This window comes from Pimephales promelas, chromosome 3 (genome assembly GCF_988280905.1).
Source record: "Pimephales promelas chromosome 3, fPimPro1.hap1.1, whole genome shotgun sequence".
NCBI classification, from domain to species: Eukaryota; Metazoa; Chordata; class Actinopteri; order Cypriniformes; family Leuciscidae; genus Pimephales; species Pimephales promelas.
In genome coordinates, this window is record NC_142771.1 from 13,556,396 (window position 1) to 13,576,531 (window position 20,136).

The 20,136-nt window shown below is 38.7% G+C and overlaps 2 protein-coding genes across 3 annotated transcripts in view; both read left to right on the forward strand.

Moving 5' to 3' along the window:
* The window catches only part of adgrl1a (adhesion G protein-coupled receptor L1a), a 232,828-nt gene that overhangs the window by 174,822 nt on the left and 37,870 nt on the right, over window positions 1–20,136 (forward strand). Inside the window, exons 17-24 of one of the 2 annotated variants that reach the window (XM_089128281.1) lie at window positions 4,127–4,347; window positions 6,352–6,418; window positions 7,037–7,128; window positions 7,220–7,388; window positions 9,465–9,620; window positions 9,711–9,807; window positions 14,700–14,822; window positions 19,963–19,980. In XM_089128281.1, the coding sequence (XP_088984407.1) occupies window positions 4,127–4,347; window positions 6,352–6,418; window positions 7,037–7,128; window positions 7,220–7,388; window positions 9,465–9,620; window positions 9,711–9,807; window positions 14,700–14,822; window positions 19,963–19,980 (943 nt within the window). The remainder of the gene's footprint in view (window positions 1–4,126; window positions 4,348–6,351; window positions 6,419–7,036; window positions 7,129–7,219; window positions 7,389–9,464; window positions 9,621–9,710; window positions 9,808–14,699; window positions 14,823–19,962; window positions 19,981–20,136) is intronic. The other variant, XM_089128282.1, reaches the window with a different exon arrangement.
* Window positions 14,745–20,136, forward strand: part of LOC120489036 (adhesion G protein-coupled receptor L1) — a 56,386-nt gene continuing 50,994 nt past the window's right edge. The window contains exon 1 of the mRNA XM_089128283.1: window positions 14,745–14,822. The gene's annotated coding sequence lies outside the window, so the exon portion shown is untranslated. The remainder of the gene's footprint in view (window positions 14,823–20,136) is intronic.

The window sequence follows — 20,136 nt, forward strand, 5'->3', positions numbered from 1 at the left end:
TTGATGGCATTTTTCTGGAAGATAAGAGTCTAGTTTGAAACACTTAAGTAAATAATAAATCCATGAGCAAATCGGTATCTTCTGCTTTGCAGGGGTGTACGAACTATACATAAAGTCTGTGGGGTGCATTATGAATCTTAGCAGCCTCTCTTTGCAAGTATGGTTGTTTAAATACCTAGTTTCCATGGATACACTTACACTTACACTTATTTGAAAGTTTAATAAGCAAACGTTCCAGATACATCAGTCACTCTACAATACATACAGGTCATGTAAGTTTAAATATCGGGGCTAAAACATTGTTGCAACAACTATATATATATATTGGTCGAAGATTATTTATCTTCTGTTGTTCACGTCTTCTCTCCTCAGCCTAGCACAATTTGAGTCATGAATATTAATATAGTTATAAGACGTTTTCACTAAGTGATTTGCTGAAAGGTGGATGTTTTCAGTTGAGTGTGCTTGCAATAGTGGGATCACTGTTTACCGTCTGCACATTTCGTTCAGCCAATCAATTGGCAGATGCTTCTGCTTGGAGTTCTTTTAATGTGACAGCTACTTTTTTTTTTTTTCCTTCCCTCTGCAGCCCACCACAAATAAAACGTTTAAAAATGTGATCATCCAGAAAAGGAGAGGGAGGAATTTATGTTTTTGAAGTTTTAGGGGATCTATCCAAAATGTCATTTAAAAGAAAACCGTAATTTCCATGTCAGTCAGAGGGTGTCCTCCTGACATCGTTTTCAACTGAAAAAAAAAAAAAAAAACTTCTTATGCATTTTGGCTGTTCATTTACACATCAATGGCATCTTGGAGGCCTGAAAATGTACTGTCAGAAAAAAAGGTACAAAAGCTGTCACTGGGGCGGTACCTTTTCAAAAAGGTACACTTTTGTACCTAAAGGGTGCATACTGGTACCATAATTGTACAAATATGTACCATGAAGGTACCAATATGCACCCTTTAGGTACAAAAGTGTACCATTTGAAAAGATACCGCCCCAGTGACAGCTTTTGTACCTTTTTTTCTGAGAGTGTGCAAACTTTGGTAACACTTTAGAATACGGTTCCTTCGTTAATGAATAACTACACAAGAACTAATGAGTAACACAATATTATCAATCTAGTAACTATTATTAACTAACAAGAAACTCTGATTAACGAACTAGTAAGTAATAGCGCACAGACGAAAGTGGTAGTTCACTATTAAGTAATCAATAACTACTATTTTTTTAATACTTCCCAGAGAACTACTGAAAAAGTTTATTAACAATCTAGTAACTATTATTAACTAAAATAAATTCTTATTAACGAATAAGTAAGTAATAGCTCACAGATGAAAGTGTTACTAGATACTTCTTTGGGAGTTACTAATTATTTGAATTCGTATTATAAAGTGAAGATCATTGGAACTAACTAGTAATTACTCAAGTGTTACTAAAGACATTTTCTAAAAGTATACTAAAGTTCACCAAAAATCTCAAACGTTTGCAAAAATCCTGACTAGATCATGTAGTAACACTTGAGTAATTACTAGTTAGTTCTAATGATCTTCACTTTATAATACGGATCCAAATAATTAGTAAGTAATAATTGCTCACAGATGAAAGTGTTACTAGATACTTCTGTGGGAATTACTAATTATTTGGATCCGTATTATAAAGTGAAGATCATTAGAACTAACTAGTAATTACTCAAGTGTTACTACATGATCTAGTCAAGATTTGTGCAAACGTTTGAGATTTTTGGTGAACTTTAGTATACTTTTAGAAAATGTCTTTTGTAACACTTGAGTAATTATTAGTTAGTTCCAATGATCTTCACTTTATAATAATTCAAATAATTAGTAATTCCCGCAGAAGTATCTAATAACACTTTCATCTGTGAGCTATTACTTACTAATTTGTTAATAAGAATTTATTTTAGTTAATAGTAGTTAGATTGTTAATAAACTTTTTCAGTAGTTCTCTGGGAAGTATTAAAAAAATAGTAGTTATTGATTAGTTAATAGTGAACTACCACTTTCGTCTGTGCGCTATTACTTACTAGTTCGTTAATCAGAGTTTCTTGTTAGTTAATAATAGTTACTAGATTGTTAATATTGTGTTACTCATTAGTTCTTGAGTAGTTATTCATTAACGAAGGAACCGTATTCTAAATTGTTACCCAAACTTTTAAAAATGAGTGCAATTTTTTGACAACTATACAGTTATCGTCTCAGTGTAAACTACAAAAAACGCAAATTTGTCATGTGCATGTTTATCGCATGTTCAGTCTATAGGCGCATAGTGTTTTTTTACAATGTGACATCGCCACCTACTGGCCTGGCAGCATAATACAGTGTTTTAAATTGTTTTCACTGATCTGTGTGAATAGGGATAGTTTTGACAATGCAAAGGAACAATTATTTCCATTTTTAGTACATTGTTGTCGTGTAATTATGTGATGCGATCTGTGAAAAGCCGCCACATGGTGAAATTTGACATATTACAGGTTTTGAGGCCCTATTAAAGCTGGGTTCAAGTCCTTTCCAAATATGTATTTATTTATTTTATCGTTTGTCTGTAACAAAAGTTATGGTCATCTGAAGTCGACTGATCGCTGTGATTTTCAGAAACGGTCACGTCCTGCTAGCGGGACGACTGGCGCTCCTTTGTTTTATTGCCTTTTTCGTATCACATATTTTAGCTTATGAACTAAAAAATTCAACCTGTGAAAACCGTTTTGAAATTGGACGATTGAGAGGCGAGCAAAGCTCTTTTAAACGAGCAGTTTCAAACTCTGTTGTTCTCTTGTGCTCCGCATCACATCACACGATAACGTTGGATAAAAATAAATAAATAAAAACTTGCGGGCTGTTGTAGTTCACCCAGGACTGGACTTTATTCTGTTATGTGGTTTATTTTGATCGGTGAACTGTCTTTGTAGTGTTAAGAGATGGAGAGCTAAACGGCAGATATTGCTTTTTGCCCCTCCGCTCCGCCTGGGTGTTCTTAAAGAAAAACTTTAGTCTTTTCAGCTGGACATTATAAATCGCTATTTTTCTAGTGAATTTTCCCAAGACGTATTCAGAGATGATAAACAAGTTGTTATGGAATAATAACTAAATAAAAACCAAATTTTGACAAAAAACTGACATTCAATCTATATTTAGACCTTACTGAAAACGTACCAGCGCGACATCCGACGGATTTTCCCAGATCGCATCACATATACTGTAGGTGGTTCTGGACCAAAACAAAGTACAATGTGGGGTAATACTTTATTTCGATGGTCCACTTTAGACATTTTACTTATTAAAAAAATTACCTTGATTGCAAATTAATTGCAATATGTCAACTAGCAGTCATTATTAGCCTATATAGACTTTCTGCCTAATATCTGCTAACGTTTATTTTGATGGTCCACCAACAGACATTCTACTGACTAAGTAACTTTGCAACTAAATGTCGACTTATTCTACTAACCCGAACCCTAACCTAACAGTCTACTAATGCTAGTTGAGAGTTAGTTGACGTAGTTGGACCATCAAAATGAAGTGCACCAGATTTCAAAAGATGAACCCAGAAATGAACATTCTGTCTTCATTTACACATCCTACTGTTATTCCAAACCTGCATGACTTTCTTTCTTTTTACATTTTTTATTCATTTAGCTGACGCTTTTATCCAAAGCGACTTACAATTGCTATATATGTCAGAGGTCGCATGCCTCTGGAGCAACTAGGGGTTATGTGTCTTGCTCAGGGACACAATGGTGTCTCACAGTGGATTCAAAAAAGTGCTATCTCACACCAAAGGCATGTGTCTTATCCACTGTGCCATCACCATGCCTTTCTTCTGTGAAACACAAAGGATGATTTTGAAGAATGTTGTGGTTTCGGTTCCCGCTTCCAGTGAAAGTCAATAGGAACCGCAAACTGTTTGGTTATCATTCTTCAACATATCTTCTTTTCTATTCCTGAAATGAAAGAAAGTCACACATGTTTGGAACAACTTTAAGGGTGAAAAAATGATTTAAATTTTTGGGTGAACTGCCCCTTTCATAGTCACTTAGTGAGTATCAGTAAATGCACTTCTAATATGTTTCTCGCTAACCCCCTCTTCCTTCTCTTTGTCCGAACGCAGATTGCATGCCCCATTTTTGCGGGCCTCCTCCATTTCTTCTTCCTGGCTGCGTTCTCCTGGATGTGTCTGGAGGGAATCCAGCTGTATTTGATGCTGGTGGAGGTCTTCGAGAGCGAGTACTCCCGGAAGAAATACTACTACCTGTGTGGCTATTGCTTTCCCGCCCTGGTGGTGGGCATCTCGGCAGCCATTGACTACCGCAGCTATGGGACTAAAAAAGCGTAAGTGTGAAGCAGTCTATTTGCACTCGGCCATACAAGGGCCGTCGGGTTTTTAAGCGGGGGGCACAACCCCTCTTTAAACCATTTGTTTCATTTAAATGGATTCCAGCAAAATGGCTCTCTGGGAGTTTAAATTCCAATTGCAGAATCGTCTTTCACAAGGAAACGTATACTGGTTCCATGTAGTTTGGAGTTCAGTAGATTGGTTGCTGTCATGTGATCCTGGCTTAACCAAGGTCATCATGTGAATTATAAATGAAGCCACTTAAAGGTGTTAAGTGGCCACTTTCTTTGTTTTGAAATAGCACACATAAATCTGACAGATCTTGTTCTGATACATTACTTTAAAAGAACACTTCTTAAGGGAGCATCCCACTATTATTTTTTTAGCAATCTGAAAACTAGCCATTTTAAAAACAGTCTGGAAAACCTGGGTTTTAAAATGCTAATTCTCAGGGATTTTATTTTCCCAAATCGCCAAACTGCACCGGCTTGAGTTTGAGACAGTCGTCTATTTGAGACAGGCCGTCTATAATGTTGAGATCTTGTTCATTGCATTTAGGCCTAGAGATAATGATTCAAATAGTATATGCTGATAGACGGAAAGCATGACAGTAGGACATTATATTTATAATTCAAATTTGTTTTTTAACAAATCAGTTAATGTAAGAATTAGCCTACTATATTACCATATGTCTAAAGGGGGTCGCACACCATCGCGTTGCGTCTAGGACAACGCGAGGTACCGCACACCGGATGTGCACTTTCTCAGTTTATGGCCTGCAATATTGTTATGTTTAGGGACATTATGGAATTAAAATAATGTCTGTACAATATTATGATTGAACAGTACAATTAAAAACAATCGTCGCTTAGTCTGCAGTCTGAATTCACTTTATCAGAGCGTCCGTTAACTGAATGAATTGGGAATATCATTATATCTTGAGTCGTCATGGACGTGGCGCGACACTATGCTTCTCGTCCGGTGTGCGACCCCCTTTAGATTATTGGCAACATACAAAAACTAAACAATGTGACAGCCATTAAACAATAGAAGAAACACATCAACAAGAAAAAAAGCGATCCTCAACTACAAGTTCATTGGCGAATTCCTCATCATCGCACTCCTCTACTTCTCCCGCCTCCGCTAACTCTGCCTGCCTTTTTTTTGCGCTAGCTCTGCCCAGAACTGCCCTGCACCATAGAACTGGCTTAAACACAGCCCGAAACTAAAAAAAAAAAAGACCAGGCCTCTATTTGAGACCGGCCTTTATTTATCCAAACCTGTAGCTACACCAGGCATGTCAAAGAGACAGGCGTCTACTTGGGACTCGGCTATTATTTGAAGTTTTATGGTATGTATGTGTGTGTGACCAGTCCTACATGGTCCGCTCTGTGTGGGAATCGAATCATGCTAACAAGGGTACTAAAGATCTCTAGTATGCCTCTTGAGGTTTACACACACAGCTCTTACAAGTTTGCCTCCATTACACTCACCTCCCCTTAACCCAACCGGGTCACGGCACCAAATGTAACTAGTCACACTCGACCCGATTCGAACCGGTGTCTCCGGCATGGAGACCGGCTTACGGCACCTTTAACTGAGCTGATTACCGCATATGCGAGTGTGTCGCTTTGCGAGTGTGTGTTGGTCTGTGTTTGTGTATGCGAGTGAGGAAAAATAGCACAGCTGCAGACTTTTGAATGTTGACTACAGTGCAGAAAATGAGACGCTGACTCAGTGTGCTAATGATTAAAAACTGAGCTTAACCTTCAACTAGACTTTTATTGCTCTTTTATTAGCTTGTTTTGTGCCAAACATGTATCATGATGTTTATAGTAATACAATTTTAAGATAGTTTGCCATTGTTTCAGTGGATTCAATGATCAATAATGAACTAAATTATAAAAGTTGCATGGGATTTTCCCTGCAATGAAGTGATCGTTCTTTGGACAGTGAAATGTTACCACTAAAGTTATTGTGTGTGTGTGTTTTGTGTGTAGGTGCTGGTTGAGGGTGGATAACTACTTCATCTGGAGTTTTATCGGCCCTGTGTCCTTCATTATCATGGTATTGTTCTCTCCAAACATTCAGTGCTCTCTCTGCTTTGCTCACAGAGTTTGTTCTTTTTTCCCTCTGAAAAGTGCTGTGCTAGTCATATCAAACAAAGCACTTTTGTTCACCTATGGATCTGTTGCTGCTGACGACTATGTTTTGGCTGTAATATGCTTTATATGAGTGTGGAGTTTAGATTAGGTTTAGATACGGGAACTTGCTGACATTTTCGTAATTACAATATATTTTACTAATGCGCCAGCAGCCCTGCTTTTGTTGTTATTAGTTTGTGTGTAAAATAAAATAAAATAGAAAAGTCTTCCTTTCTTGCATTGGGTCACTAATCTAACACAAACGGAGCGAATTTCTGTGTAAATGTTCGTATCACCATTCTCATGGAAATTGTACATTTAATTGCAGCCATTTAAGCTAGAATGGTTTCACAAGCAGTTTCCTCGAAACTTTTACTTGTTTTTTATGAATGAGCTCTGTTGTTAGGAAGGAACCAGGGGTTTAAGCTGTCTTTCCTGTTTAGACATTTTCTTGAAAAACCAAAAGGTTCATTTGTCACAAAAAGAAATCATTAAGTTACATTCCTATCACCTTTAGCTTTGTCTCATCTTTGGCCTTTAGGTAAACCTGGTGTTCCTCATGATAACACTTCACAAGATGATCCGTAACTCGTCCGCTCTCAAACCCGACTCCAGCCGCCTGGACAACATCAAGTGAGTGTCTTCCACTGCAAAAATACATGTTATAATCACCTTTTTTGCTGTATTTTTATGTATTTGTGAATGTGTGCATGTTTTCACTCAGGTCCTGGGCTGTGGGGGCTATCGCACTGCTCTTCCTCTTAGGCCTGACCTGGGCATTTGGCCTCCTCTTCATCAACGAGAACACTGTTATCATGGCGTACCTTTTCACCACCTTCAATGCCTTCCAGGGCATGTTCATCTTTATTTTCCACTGTGCTCTACAGAAAAAGGTCAGTAATTCATACCTAACTAGTACTTTGGGGACACATTGCAGCTAAAATTCCTCAAAAGTTCACTAAATATGGGGAAAAAAAATCATCTGTATCATGATAATTATCGTTATTATAAATATAATGATCATAATTAGCTTTATTTAATGGTAATTATTGTTTTCAAACAGGTTTTCAAGCACTCCATCTGCCTTTGTTCAGCCAAATGTAGCCCAAACCCAAACTTGCATTATTCGTTGAGCCCTTGGGAGAAGTATTTTTAAAAACTAATTTCCCAAGCTACTTACTGTATAATTTAAAGTAGTTAAACATCAGTCACGCTACCCATTTGACTATCTGAGCTATTAACAAATAGTAGCGAACTACACTGGAAATGTACAAAAAGCTTATGTTATTAAATATATAATTATGATATCATTGATAATGATAATGATTGTTAATGATATCATTAAGTTTTACAGTTTGAGCTATTTTTATATGACACAGTAAAGATATTGCATTAAACAAATAAATGTATATAATATACAATTAATAAAATGCCTTAATTTCAAGTTGAAATAGTCAAAAGTCGGCATGAACCAGAAATTGCAACCAAATTTTCTTCCCGTCCCGTTTTACGTATATCCAAGTAAAAAAAAAAAAATGAAGGGCAAGACTTTTGTTGGATTGCACTGTTTTGTGTAATAGATTGTTACTGTAAAACAATGCTGTTGCATTACAGCAATATACTAAACAAAATTGTGTACTACTAAAATGACAACCCTTGTAAAAACAAAAAAAAAACAAAACAGTGCACTTAATTGTAGCGTAAGTTTACTTAAAGGTTTATTTACACCCAAGTCTTAAAGGTGTATAAAAACTTGAAGGTACCATAATATTAATTAAATACTGCTTAAGTGCACTTGAGGACTTTCGTGACACAGCCTGATACCCATTTGAAGCTGTTATATTAAGGTACAAATCTTGCATAGTGTGAATTTTTGGCATTAAATAAGGCTGCATTTAAACTGCAGGTCTTGATGCCCAAATCCGATTTTCTGACTATAACCGATTTTTTTGTATCCTTTCTTCCATTGCGCCTGTAATCGCGCACTTTTTAATGACGGACGACTCGCATTTACTGGGGAATATCCGATTTGTCTGCTTACATGGCACACGCAAATGCACGTATCCGATTTATTGCTACATATGAATGAGGCCTGAATCCGATCTGAGAAAATCAGAATCCATGCGTTAACCTGCTTACACGTTCACCGGTCATATCCGATCTGTGCCACATGAGAGGAAAAAATCGGATTTGGGTCACTTGAACCATGCAGTCTAAACGAGGCCAAAGAGATCTAGCACTAAAATGTGTTTTTGAACTCAAGCTGAGCGCTCGTGTCCGCTGCTATCAGTGTCATGGATACATAGTGGCTCTTGTGGTGGCACGCTCAGTCTTCACTCGGACACGCTCTTCAATATATCGCAGTTGCGGAGACTCTCTATTCATTCCGGTGAAATCACAAAATAAAATGCACACAAATGTGTCCCTGCTTGATATAGACTGTAACCACTGATGAACATATTCAGTTTTGATGAGAGAGAAAAAACGTAGAACCTGTAACCTCTGACACGCTTGGCAAAAGATCTCCCACTAGACCAATGCATGCGGATTGGGCTCATTCTCTTTTTTTTTCTTTTCCTAGTCTCTTCCGACCACGTTTTCTTTGTCGAGTTGCAGAATGCGTGCAAGTTTCTTCGTCCTTCATGTTGTGATGTGTGTGACGTTGTTGCCGTAAAGCACGTCATGATTCTCGCGAGATTTGCCGGGGGCGCTCCTCTCAAACTTGCATTGCTAGTTTTTCCAGCAGCGTCCCCTCAAGCTTTTCTACCAGGATGATTCGCCCTACTATGAGTTTGTTTACCACCAAAATGACTTTGAAGTTGTTATATTAAGGTACAATTCTTGCGTAGTGTGCCTTTAAGTGCCTGAAAACATTACTTTCAGTCCAAACCTTAAGAGACAATACACGTCTATGCTATAATTTAGTCATCGTGTGTAGTGTGTTTAAGTGCCAATGCTCTGTGTTTCAGGTTCATAAGGAGTACAGCAAGTGCCTGCGTCATTCGTACTGCTGCAGTCGCACCTCCACCACGAGCTCTCACGGGTCGCTGAAGAACTCTGCCCTGCGTGCCAACAACCGCTACTACACCGGCAGCCAGGCACGTCATGCAGCCATACACCGACAGGTGACACACATGCACACTGACAGCATTACTATGTATAGACTGCCGTTTTCTTCCATTTAACAATTCCATCACCTCATTCACCGGTTTCAGAGCCGAATTCGGCGCATGTGGAACGACACGGTGCGAAAGCAGACAGAGTCGTCCTTCATGGCCGGAGACATCAACAGCACTCCAACCCTCAATCGTGGTGAGATGCTCTTTCAGCCTCAAAATGTCCCAGCATGCACCAGAGTCCCTTTCTTCATATTTGATAAAAAATCAAATCATACACCATATTCCATACCAGATGGGGTCAGTATACCTCCAGAAAAATACCTCCGCGGCCGCGTGCACTCATGTCTTCAAACAACACGGGCGAGCGGGTCTCCCTCGCGCATATTAATCAGTAAAACTAATAGTAAAAGGTTGGAAGACCGCAGTTTCACGTGGATCATTTGGAGATTTTCAGAGATTAGAGACTAAACGAACAACATCTCAATACTAAATTATAAAGGCCGTCTCATAGACAAGCCGGTGCATTTCGACGATATGGGAAAATTAAAGCCCAGGACACGACATCACGACATGACATCAGGTTCAAGTACACACAAGCCGGCGCGAGCGCGACTTACTCGTGTTACTGCAGTTTGGCTGCACGTTGCCCGCCCGCATACCGCCGAAACTGGTATTACGACACCTGCCGGGCCGGGGCTAATAATTTAGCATGCTAATTTAGGTTATATCTCGGCAGCACTATGACTTGCCAGTTTTTTAATGACATCATTGCACTTATTTCTTCTCATTCTTTTGATGTGTGTTGCTCATTTTTTGGATATTTTTACCTCAATTATTCCATATGGCACCTTTAAAGGGGTCATATTTCTTCAAATATATCGTTACTCACATATGTCGGACTTCTTTTTACCCCCAAAGCAAACTAAAAATAACTTCTCCGTTTACAGATATCCATCTCGATTTAAGTGCGATTACATGTAAATTGCGATTAATCGTTCAGCCCTAGTTGAAATAGTTGCCAAGTGCCCCTTTAAAAGCAGACTATTTCCAGGACTGGATCTGGATTGTGGCGTCACCGCCATTCTGATCATCCCAGGGATCAGTGTTTGTGGGAGGAGAGGGGGGTGAAGACAGAGAAGCTGCAGCTAAATCAACCGCCACTCTTTATGCTAATTCTATCCATTTTGTTTTTAATGAAGTGATTAGCCGCCGAATGAACGGGGGGTAATTACTCTAATTGAGGAGAATGACAGTAGCGTCCTCACTGCAGTGTGCCGATTGTTGCTTTCCGGGGACTTTAATCAAGCCGAGAGAGCGAGAGAGAGAGAATTTACGAGACAGAAAGGCAGATCTAAACCATATAGCGGCAACAAAAAAAAAAGAAGAGAAGAATAGATTCTGGGGAGAGGAAACGGCGGGGTTTTGTGCCGCGGGAGAAAAGTTTTTAGATGTTACAAGAGTGAATGGCAGTCAGAAGTAGAGATGGAGGGAAATGAAAGCGCGCGTGCATGTGTACGCCGCTGTTTTTATCAGATTCATCTCCTATCGCTCTCATTTCTCAATTCACCGCTGTGTGAAGTCTATTCTGTGCTTCCAAGAGCCGCCGCCGTACCTTCCCGCTGGCCTAGATTCCCTCCTCACGTTTTACACAAGACACTCCTGTAAGATGTTTACGGGAATTAAAGGAATGTTCCGGGTTTAATTCACGTAAAAGCTTATTGACAGGATTTGTGGCGTAATGCAGACTAAATCCTTGAGACTGTTCTATGTTGCTACCACCAGCAGGGAAATCCAACTCTTTCAGATGGGGCTCTGCTTTGTAGGTGGATGAACATCTGGTTATGCATTACCAACATCGTTTTGGTGGGTGGAGTGAAGTTTTTGCTATGTAAACAATGCTTGACAGATAGATAGTCTCCTTCTGGTATCGCCTACTATGCGAAGTTAACAAGTTTTCAAATCAAATCATGTTTAGTGAATCATTTGCACAGCTTAAGTGGGTTTGTGAGCTTTAGCGGCATTACATTGTTATGACAGATTGAATAGGTCACGCTAGTCTCATGTTAAAGTCTTGTGGCTATGATTTAACAGTGTGTTTACTACATGTACGTTTCTGTCTGTTTTTTTGTTGTTGTTTTTTTCTAAATGAATCAATTTTATGCCACAAATGCTGGTGGCACAGCTTTACTTTTATTAAACTCGGAACATTCCTGCAAGAGGTAAGAAATGCGCGTAGCACTGTCTGTGTGTGAGAAAGGCGAGCGCACGTCTGAAATTAATTCTTGAGGCGGTCCTCTCTGATAGATGATAGCGCGAGAGTGCAGGGTTGCACTTTGCCTCAGTCCACTCGATGTCATACTGGCCTCTTTTTAATTTCATGGCATTTCTGTCTGAAAGCCCCGGGCTGGAGCTCTGCGCCTGCATTATGGGCCATACTGAATGTGCCATTTCTCTGAGTCACATTTGTCTACTGCAAACGTTCACATTTCACTGGGAAATGAACCCACATTTCAGTGACTGCTCTGTGAAACTACATAATGGCAAATATTACCATTTCCCTCCCAATGACTCCATCTGACAGTGAGGCATAGAATTACGCTCCACAACTACTCTTCAAATACATTTCGACTTGACTTCAAATAAACACTTCATCAAATCAGCCGTTACATCACACACCGACATTAAGGCGTTTTTTTTTTTTTGATGAAATGTCAAAAACACAATAATCATACTGTAGAGTAACATCTGCTTAACCTTAATGTGAAGTGCAAACTGCTATTCCATATTGTTCATATTGCGTATTACCCCTCTTGAAACTGATAGCTCTTGCCTTCTGGATGCTCATGAATACAGCTTTTCAGCACTATACACTGTATATAACAGGTTTAATGAGATTATATCACTACAAAGCAAAGGCTAACTGTTATTCTTAACTTGTGTGTCCGCGACTGTATACTCTTAAGCAGAAGAGTTTTCTCAACAAAAATAACATGTTAGCAAACATTTTGTGTTAAAAAATGTTATTGCAGTAAGAGCAATAAGACACCACCCTAACTAGGTCCAACACATCCCGATCTCATTAATTTAAAAAAAAAAAAAAAAATGAAGCCGCAAAACACCACGAAATCAAGACACAACACAGCGGAATCAAGCCAGATCACAAACAAAATCAAGCCACAACACAACTTATTCGATGCACAACACGACAAAATCAAGCCATAACACAACTTAATAGATCCACAACACAATGAAATCAAGCCACAACACAACAAAATCAAGCAACACAATGAAATTAAGCCACAACACAATGAAATCAAGCCACAACACAACCAAATCAAGCCACAACACAATGAAATCAAGCCACAACACAACCAAATCAAGCAACACAATGAAATTAAGCCACAATACAACGAAATCAAGCCACAACACAACCAAATCAAGCCACAACACAATGAAATCAAGCCACAACACAACCAAATCAAGCAACACAATGAAATTAAGCCACAATACAACGAAATCAAGCCACAACGCAACCAAATCAAGCCACAACACAACGAAATCAAGCAACACAATGAAAATTAAGCCACAACACAACGAAATCAAGCCACAACACAACCAAATCAAGCCACAAGACAACGAAATCAAGCCACAACACAATGAAATCAAGCCACAACACAACGAAATCAAGCAACACAATGAAATCAAGCCACAATACAACGAAATCAAGCCACAACACAACCAAATCAAGCCACAACACAACCAAATCAAGCCACAACACAACCAAATCAAGCCACAACACAACCAAATCAAGCCACAACACAACCAAATCAAGCAACACAATGAAATCAAGCCACAATACAACGAAATCAAGCCACAACACAACCAAATCAAGCCACAACACAACCAAATCAAGCCACAACACAACCAAATCAAGCCACAACACAATAAAATCAAGCCACAACACAACGAAATCAAGCAACACAATGAAATCAAGCCACAATACAACGAAATCAAGCCACAACACAACCAAATCAAGCCACAACACAACCAAATCAAGCCACAATACAACGAAATCAAGCCACAACACAACCAAATCAAGCCACAACACAACCAAATCAAGCCACAATACAACCAAATCAAGCCACAACACAACCAAATCAAGCCACAATACAACGAAATCAAGCCACAACACAACCAAATCAAGCCACAACACAACCAAATCAAGCCACAACACAATGAAATCAAGCCACAACACAACGAAATCAAGCAACACAATGAAATCAAGCCACAATACAACGAAATCAAGCCACAACACAACCAAATCAAGCCACAACACAACCAAATCAAGCAACACAATGAAAGCAAGCCACAATACAAAGAAATCAAGCCACAACACAACCAAATCAAGCCACAACACAATGAAATCAAGCCACAACACAACAAAATCAAGCCACAACACAACAAAATCAATCCACAAGACAACGAAATCAAGCAACAAAATGAAATCAAGCCACAATACAATGAAATCAAGCCACAACACAACAAAATCAAGCCACAACACAATGAAATCAAGCCACAACACAATGAAATCAAGGCACAACACAACAAAATCAAGCCACAACACAACAAAATCAATCCACAAGACAACGAAATCAAGCAACACAACAAAATCAAGCCACAACACAACAAAATCAAGCCACAACACAACAAAATTAAGCCACAACACAATGGAAATGTTCCCATAGGGGGCTCTCAGAGCGCGGTAAAGTTAGTTTTCCTTGCCATTGTTCTTTAGAGTCGGTAGACTTACAGACTTACAGACTTACCATGATTAGTTTTAACAGTATGAAACCATTGTATATCAACAAGAAAAATCGCCTACATGCATTATAGCTGCATATTTATACCCGAGAATTGATTGAGTGATTGGATAAATCAATTATATTAAATACTGCAATATTACATTAAAAAAATAATTGTCAAATTTGATTTCATGGTGTCTTTAAATAATGGCTATAAAATGTGATTTTGATAGGCTGAGTAAAAAAAGGATGATATTTATGTTAAGATTTTTTTTTTCCTAAGGCACAATGGGGAACCATCTTTTAACCAACCCTGTGCTGCAAACCCGAACAGGAAGCTCTCCCTACAACACACTGCTGGCTGAGACGTTTACCCCGCCCTCGCCTGGAGTCTTCAACTCTACCGGTCAGTATGTGCTTGCTTGAAAGAAAGGATCCCTCTAATATCTAAGTTGTTTCAGAAGAGTTGTCTGCTATTTTATAACTTAAATGGCTTAATGGTGTTTCCTTTGTAGCGCATACTGTGCTGTGAGAATCAACTTGTCTTGGATGTTTCTTCTAAAACCTCTTAGGAAAAACAAACATATAGAGTGAAATATTATTACAATTTAAACTAAAATAAAAATGATTTGAATAAATTCTAAAATAGGGCTGTGACGGTATGGGATTTTTTCTTACCGCGGTGAAGCAGCAACAAATCTCGCGGTTTGGCGGTTAACCGCCCAAACCCCCCCCTATCACCCCCCACCCCCGCCAAAAATTAGTTTTTTTACCGTGATCGCATCATCATCACACACTGCAGACGATCAAGAACGCATGTAGCTTGTAAATGACAATGGAAATGAATATTATAAAGCATATTATAAAAGAATATTATTCTTTATTAACAAATAAACAGATTAAGATTCATATTAAATTGTAAATAATTAACTATTCGTTAGGCTAAACTAAAACAGCCTTTTTAATAATTATAAAGCAGTTTTCTTTATTATTAACAGCAAATTAACATTTATATTAAATTGTACATATTAATAATTAACTATTAATTAGGTTAAACGTAAACCAACATGTTAACCTTGTCTGGTTTCAGCGAGGATCTTAACGGAGTAACAATGTTGCCAGCCGCACTGAATACACGCTCCGAAGGAGTGCTCGTTGCGCAAATAGTCATATATTTTCTGGCAACTTTCGATAGAAGAGGGAATCGAGCCTGATTATCCCGCCACCAGGCAAGCGGATCAGAGTGCAGATCGAGGGCGTCCTCCTGCATATACCTTGCGACTTCGGTATCTGCACGGATTCTTTTTGGGACCGGATTGGAGGATTGTGCTTTTCTCTTTCCAAGCAGGTCCGCAAGATTCTTTTTTTTTTTGGAGGAGGAGGCGAAGATGATGGCGCACTTCCTCCTCCTTCCTCTCCAGACGCAGCGGTACTCATGGCACCTTCTCCATCCCCGATATCGCGCCGCTCTTCTGGCATTGCCATCATCTCCTCCAAGAGCGCATCTTTAACGTCATCTCCGGGGTTGATGTCCTTGTATCTTGGGTCAATGAATGAGGCCTTTGCCAATAGTTGCTGTGTTGCAGGCGCACTATATTTGTCTTTCAAGACCCCAGCCATTTTTCTTTTCAGGTTGCGCGTCAATTCCGTGTCTTCATCAGTTGGGAGCAAACTATCCTCGGTTAATAACTGTAGGACTGGTTTAACAGAGGACGCTGTAACTGTCTTCTCGGAAGACAGCGCATCTGTAAAATCTGCGACCTTCTTCAGCGCTGCATTAACGGATTCAAGGACTTCGATGTCCTGCCACGTCGGTATCAAATGCTGGCTGCGCCGGTCATCCATCAACACCCTCCTAATGGCTGGGAGTTGTGCCCCACCTGGTAGGACAATCCTGTGAATACATAAGACAAATTAATACCCCAATTAGGCTATGATTTTTTTTTTTTGTCCTGTGCAATAAAAATATTTATTTATACATCGTGCCACTATTTATATGTGTATTTTTGCCATCTGTTGTTTTTAATGTTATGGAGCTCCGCACATTAGAAAAAATGGCTAAATGGTATTTCATATTATTGTTAATATGTTGTTTATGATGTAGGCCTAATAATTATAATTTTTCAAAGGGAATACAAAATAACGAAATCTAAAATCCTGTAAATATATTTATGGAAACGCCAATCAATACTCTGAATTTCTGCTGCCCATTTTCATTATCAAGATAAGATACGATTTTGTTGATCCCGAGCTGGAGAAATTCGCTTGTTATAACAGCATACGGAGCCTTGCACATTGTGCAAAAAAAAAAAAAAAAAAAAACATATCTAGCCTATTAATTCGTTCCCTCATTTTATAAATCATGCGCACAATTTACTATTTCGTTTCCTCGATTTGCAAAATTATTTACTAATTGTTCCCTCTATTTATATAAATCGTGTGTACGATTTAGCCATTTTTTCTAATGTGCGGAGCTCCATAACATTAAACACAACAGATGGCAAAAATACACATATAAATAGTGGCACGATGTATAAATAAATATTTTTATTGCACAGGACAAAAAAAAAAAAATCATAGCCTAATTGGGGTATTAATTTGTCTTATGTATTCACAGGATTGTCCTACCAGGTGGGGCACTAAGCAGAAAATGGTTGCGCGCGCTCTCGAGCAACTCCCAGCCATTAGGAGGGTGTTGATGGATGACCGGCGCAGCCAGCATTTGATACCGACGTGGCAGGACATCGAAGTCCTTGAATCCGTTAATGCAGCGCTGAAGAAGGTCGCAGATTTTACAGATGCGCTGTCTTCCGAGAAGACAGTTACAGCGTCCTCTGTTAAACCAGTCCTACAGTTATTAACCGAGGATAGTTTGCTCCCAACTGATGAAGACACGGAATTGACGCGCAAAAAAACTTTTAATAATTCATTCTACAAAATAATGGGTTGCAAACGATGACAAAACCTGTTCCATAATTCCTATTAAACCCAAAAGATATCGAAACAAATAACAGAATTATATAAATATATATAATTCTGTTATTTGTTTCGATATCTTTTGGCTGCGGGCTGCTGTCAACTGCCTGACTATACCACATAAGAGAAGTATCGCATGCAATTAAAATCAAACTCCAACTGTTTATGTTATGCTTTTGTCTTTTATGCTTGTGTTTGTGTGTATTTAATTGAACATTATCTGTAAACATCCCAAGTACTGACACCAAACAGTTATACTAATAATCAGACACACAAAAAATACCCCCCCTCCCATATGGACTGTCCCTCCCTTGCGCAGAAAAGCGTTTTTTTTTTCTCTCTCTCCAGAAGCCCTTGAACAAAGGACTCGCTGAATACAATAAATTATAAGCAAAGATTAATGTTTTTATTGTTCATATCACACATCATTTGCACTCCGGTAACTTTCAGCAGAAAAAAAAAGTGCGGTTATGAACCTCACACCGCGGTAGGCATCTCATTAACTCGATATCGCGGTGATGCGGTTATCGTCACACCCCTATTCTAAAATTGAATTTGCAAAAGCTGTTTTTTCAGCATTATTTCTCCAATCATCAGTGTCACATGGTCCTTCAGAAATCAATCTAATATGCAAATAAATGAAGAGTTCAGATGCAAAAGCCTCTAAATGCCATTTGAAATTTTCTTCTTTAATGATGATTTTTATCAAACTTGTATATTTAAGTTCAGTAATTTCACTTAAATAACAATTAATAGGTAATTATCATTGCCATTTAAGTGAGATCACTGAACTTAAATATACAAGCTTGATAAAAATGATCATTCTAGAAGAAAATTTCAAATGGCACTTAGAGGCTTTTGCATCTGAACTCTTCAAATATTTCTTATTATTATCAATGCTAAAAACAGTTAATATTTTTGTGGAATCCATTTGTTTGAAATACAAATCTTTTGTAACCTAAATGTATTGATTGTTGTCACTTGATCAATGTAATAGTATACTTTCTCAATCAAATTATTATTTTTTTAAGCTCACTGACCCTAAATGTTTGAACGGTCTGCATATATAACTGAATGGGAAATATTTTAGTTCAGCTCTTTAGAAAGCTTAATCACAAAGAGATCTCTTTAAAATCACAATTGTTCCTCCAAGACAGAAATGAGACTTAATAAAGAGTTTTGTGTATTTTTTAAATTCTGTTTTAGAGACATCAGTTGGTTACGAAAAAGTTAGTTTCTTTAGCTTAGAACGACTGTCTTCTGAACAATAAAAAAAAATCTTCTGGGATCTTTTATTATTATTATTGTATATGGATTTTTTGCCGCAGTGTGTGTGTGACTGTCACTGATGGTATTCATGTGCACATATGCTGTGTGTGTATGCGTCTCCCTCTGCGTGTGAGTTTACACCCTGTCGGTCTGTCAGTGTGATTCAGAGGGGTGGACAGGGGCTGACCATCTGGCCAGTGTTTCATTCCCTCCTGCGGGAAAGACAGACCAGAGCATCGATTAAAGCTAGGGCTGAAGTTGAGTGACTGACAACGGAGCGAGAGAGGAAAGCGATCCCTGGAGATTCGCCACAGAGTATCGGCATGCCTCTGCCCGTGTGCCGCACACACACAATTATGCCCGGGCTTCGCTCTCTTGCCGTACCGTTCGCCTCCATGTGCCGATGGAGAGACGGCGAGAGAGAAAGATAGCTGCGGTTCCCATGTCAGTGGGATGAAATTTAAGACGCCGTCTCTGTTGAATATTTTAAACGTTCCCTCTCTGTGTAATGTGTCAGGCTGACGGTGCGGCGCTCGGCTTGGCTTGGCTGAGAGGACATTTTTAGAATGCTTATGGAGAGGAAGTAGGAGGAGGGCCTCATTAGAATGTCTAATTACTCTCTCTCTGCACAGAGGAGCGTTGATTAAAATCATACCGGGCATTAATATTTAAACCCCCGCACGCCTTGGTGTGTGCCGCCACACGCATCTCCCGCGTTCAATACACGCCGACGAGTCAAAAGAATATCACAACATCTCTGGAGTGTGAAAGGGTGCGTGAAATAAACATCGTCTTGACTTTATGAGGCTGAAGTGTGAATAACGTCTCGCTGAATAATCATCGTGCCAAAACCAAACAAAAGGCCTTCGTTTTCTACGAATTTTAAAGAATTCTGTTCTTGTTCATACAATCAAAGTCAATTTTTGTTTTTGTTTAATATTTGTTGTTCTGCTTAAAAATAAAGAGGAAGTAACAGGTTTGAAACATTATAATGACAAAATTGTAATTTTGTGTACTACCCCTTTAAATAATTTCATTATAGTTATTGTTGCTTACCACATTTTGAAAACAGTCATTTTATTTTACCGTATATATTTCCAATTATGATTTGGCCTGTAGCATGTAGCAGTAGCATTGCAATCTGTAGTTTCAAAGTAGCTTACCCAACGTAAATGAGGCACTGCTGTGTGGGATTTGTTTTTCTGCATTAAAAATAATGCAGTTCCATATGTAGGAATATGTCATTGATCACTTTTGTTGTCTTTCTTTTGTCTAACTTTGCCCTCACCATGGATCCACAGGAACTTTCCGTGACCCAAGTAAGATTCTTTTCACTTTCATGCTTATGGCTATTTTCAGTGTTTTATAGGCTAATTTTGCAGAATGATAACCTCTTCACGTGTGCAGTGAAGCCTGTGCTTCTATGTACACAATTTGCGTCCCTGGTAATAACTTGCCTCTGTCCATAAGCCTAT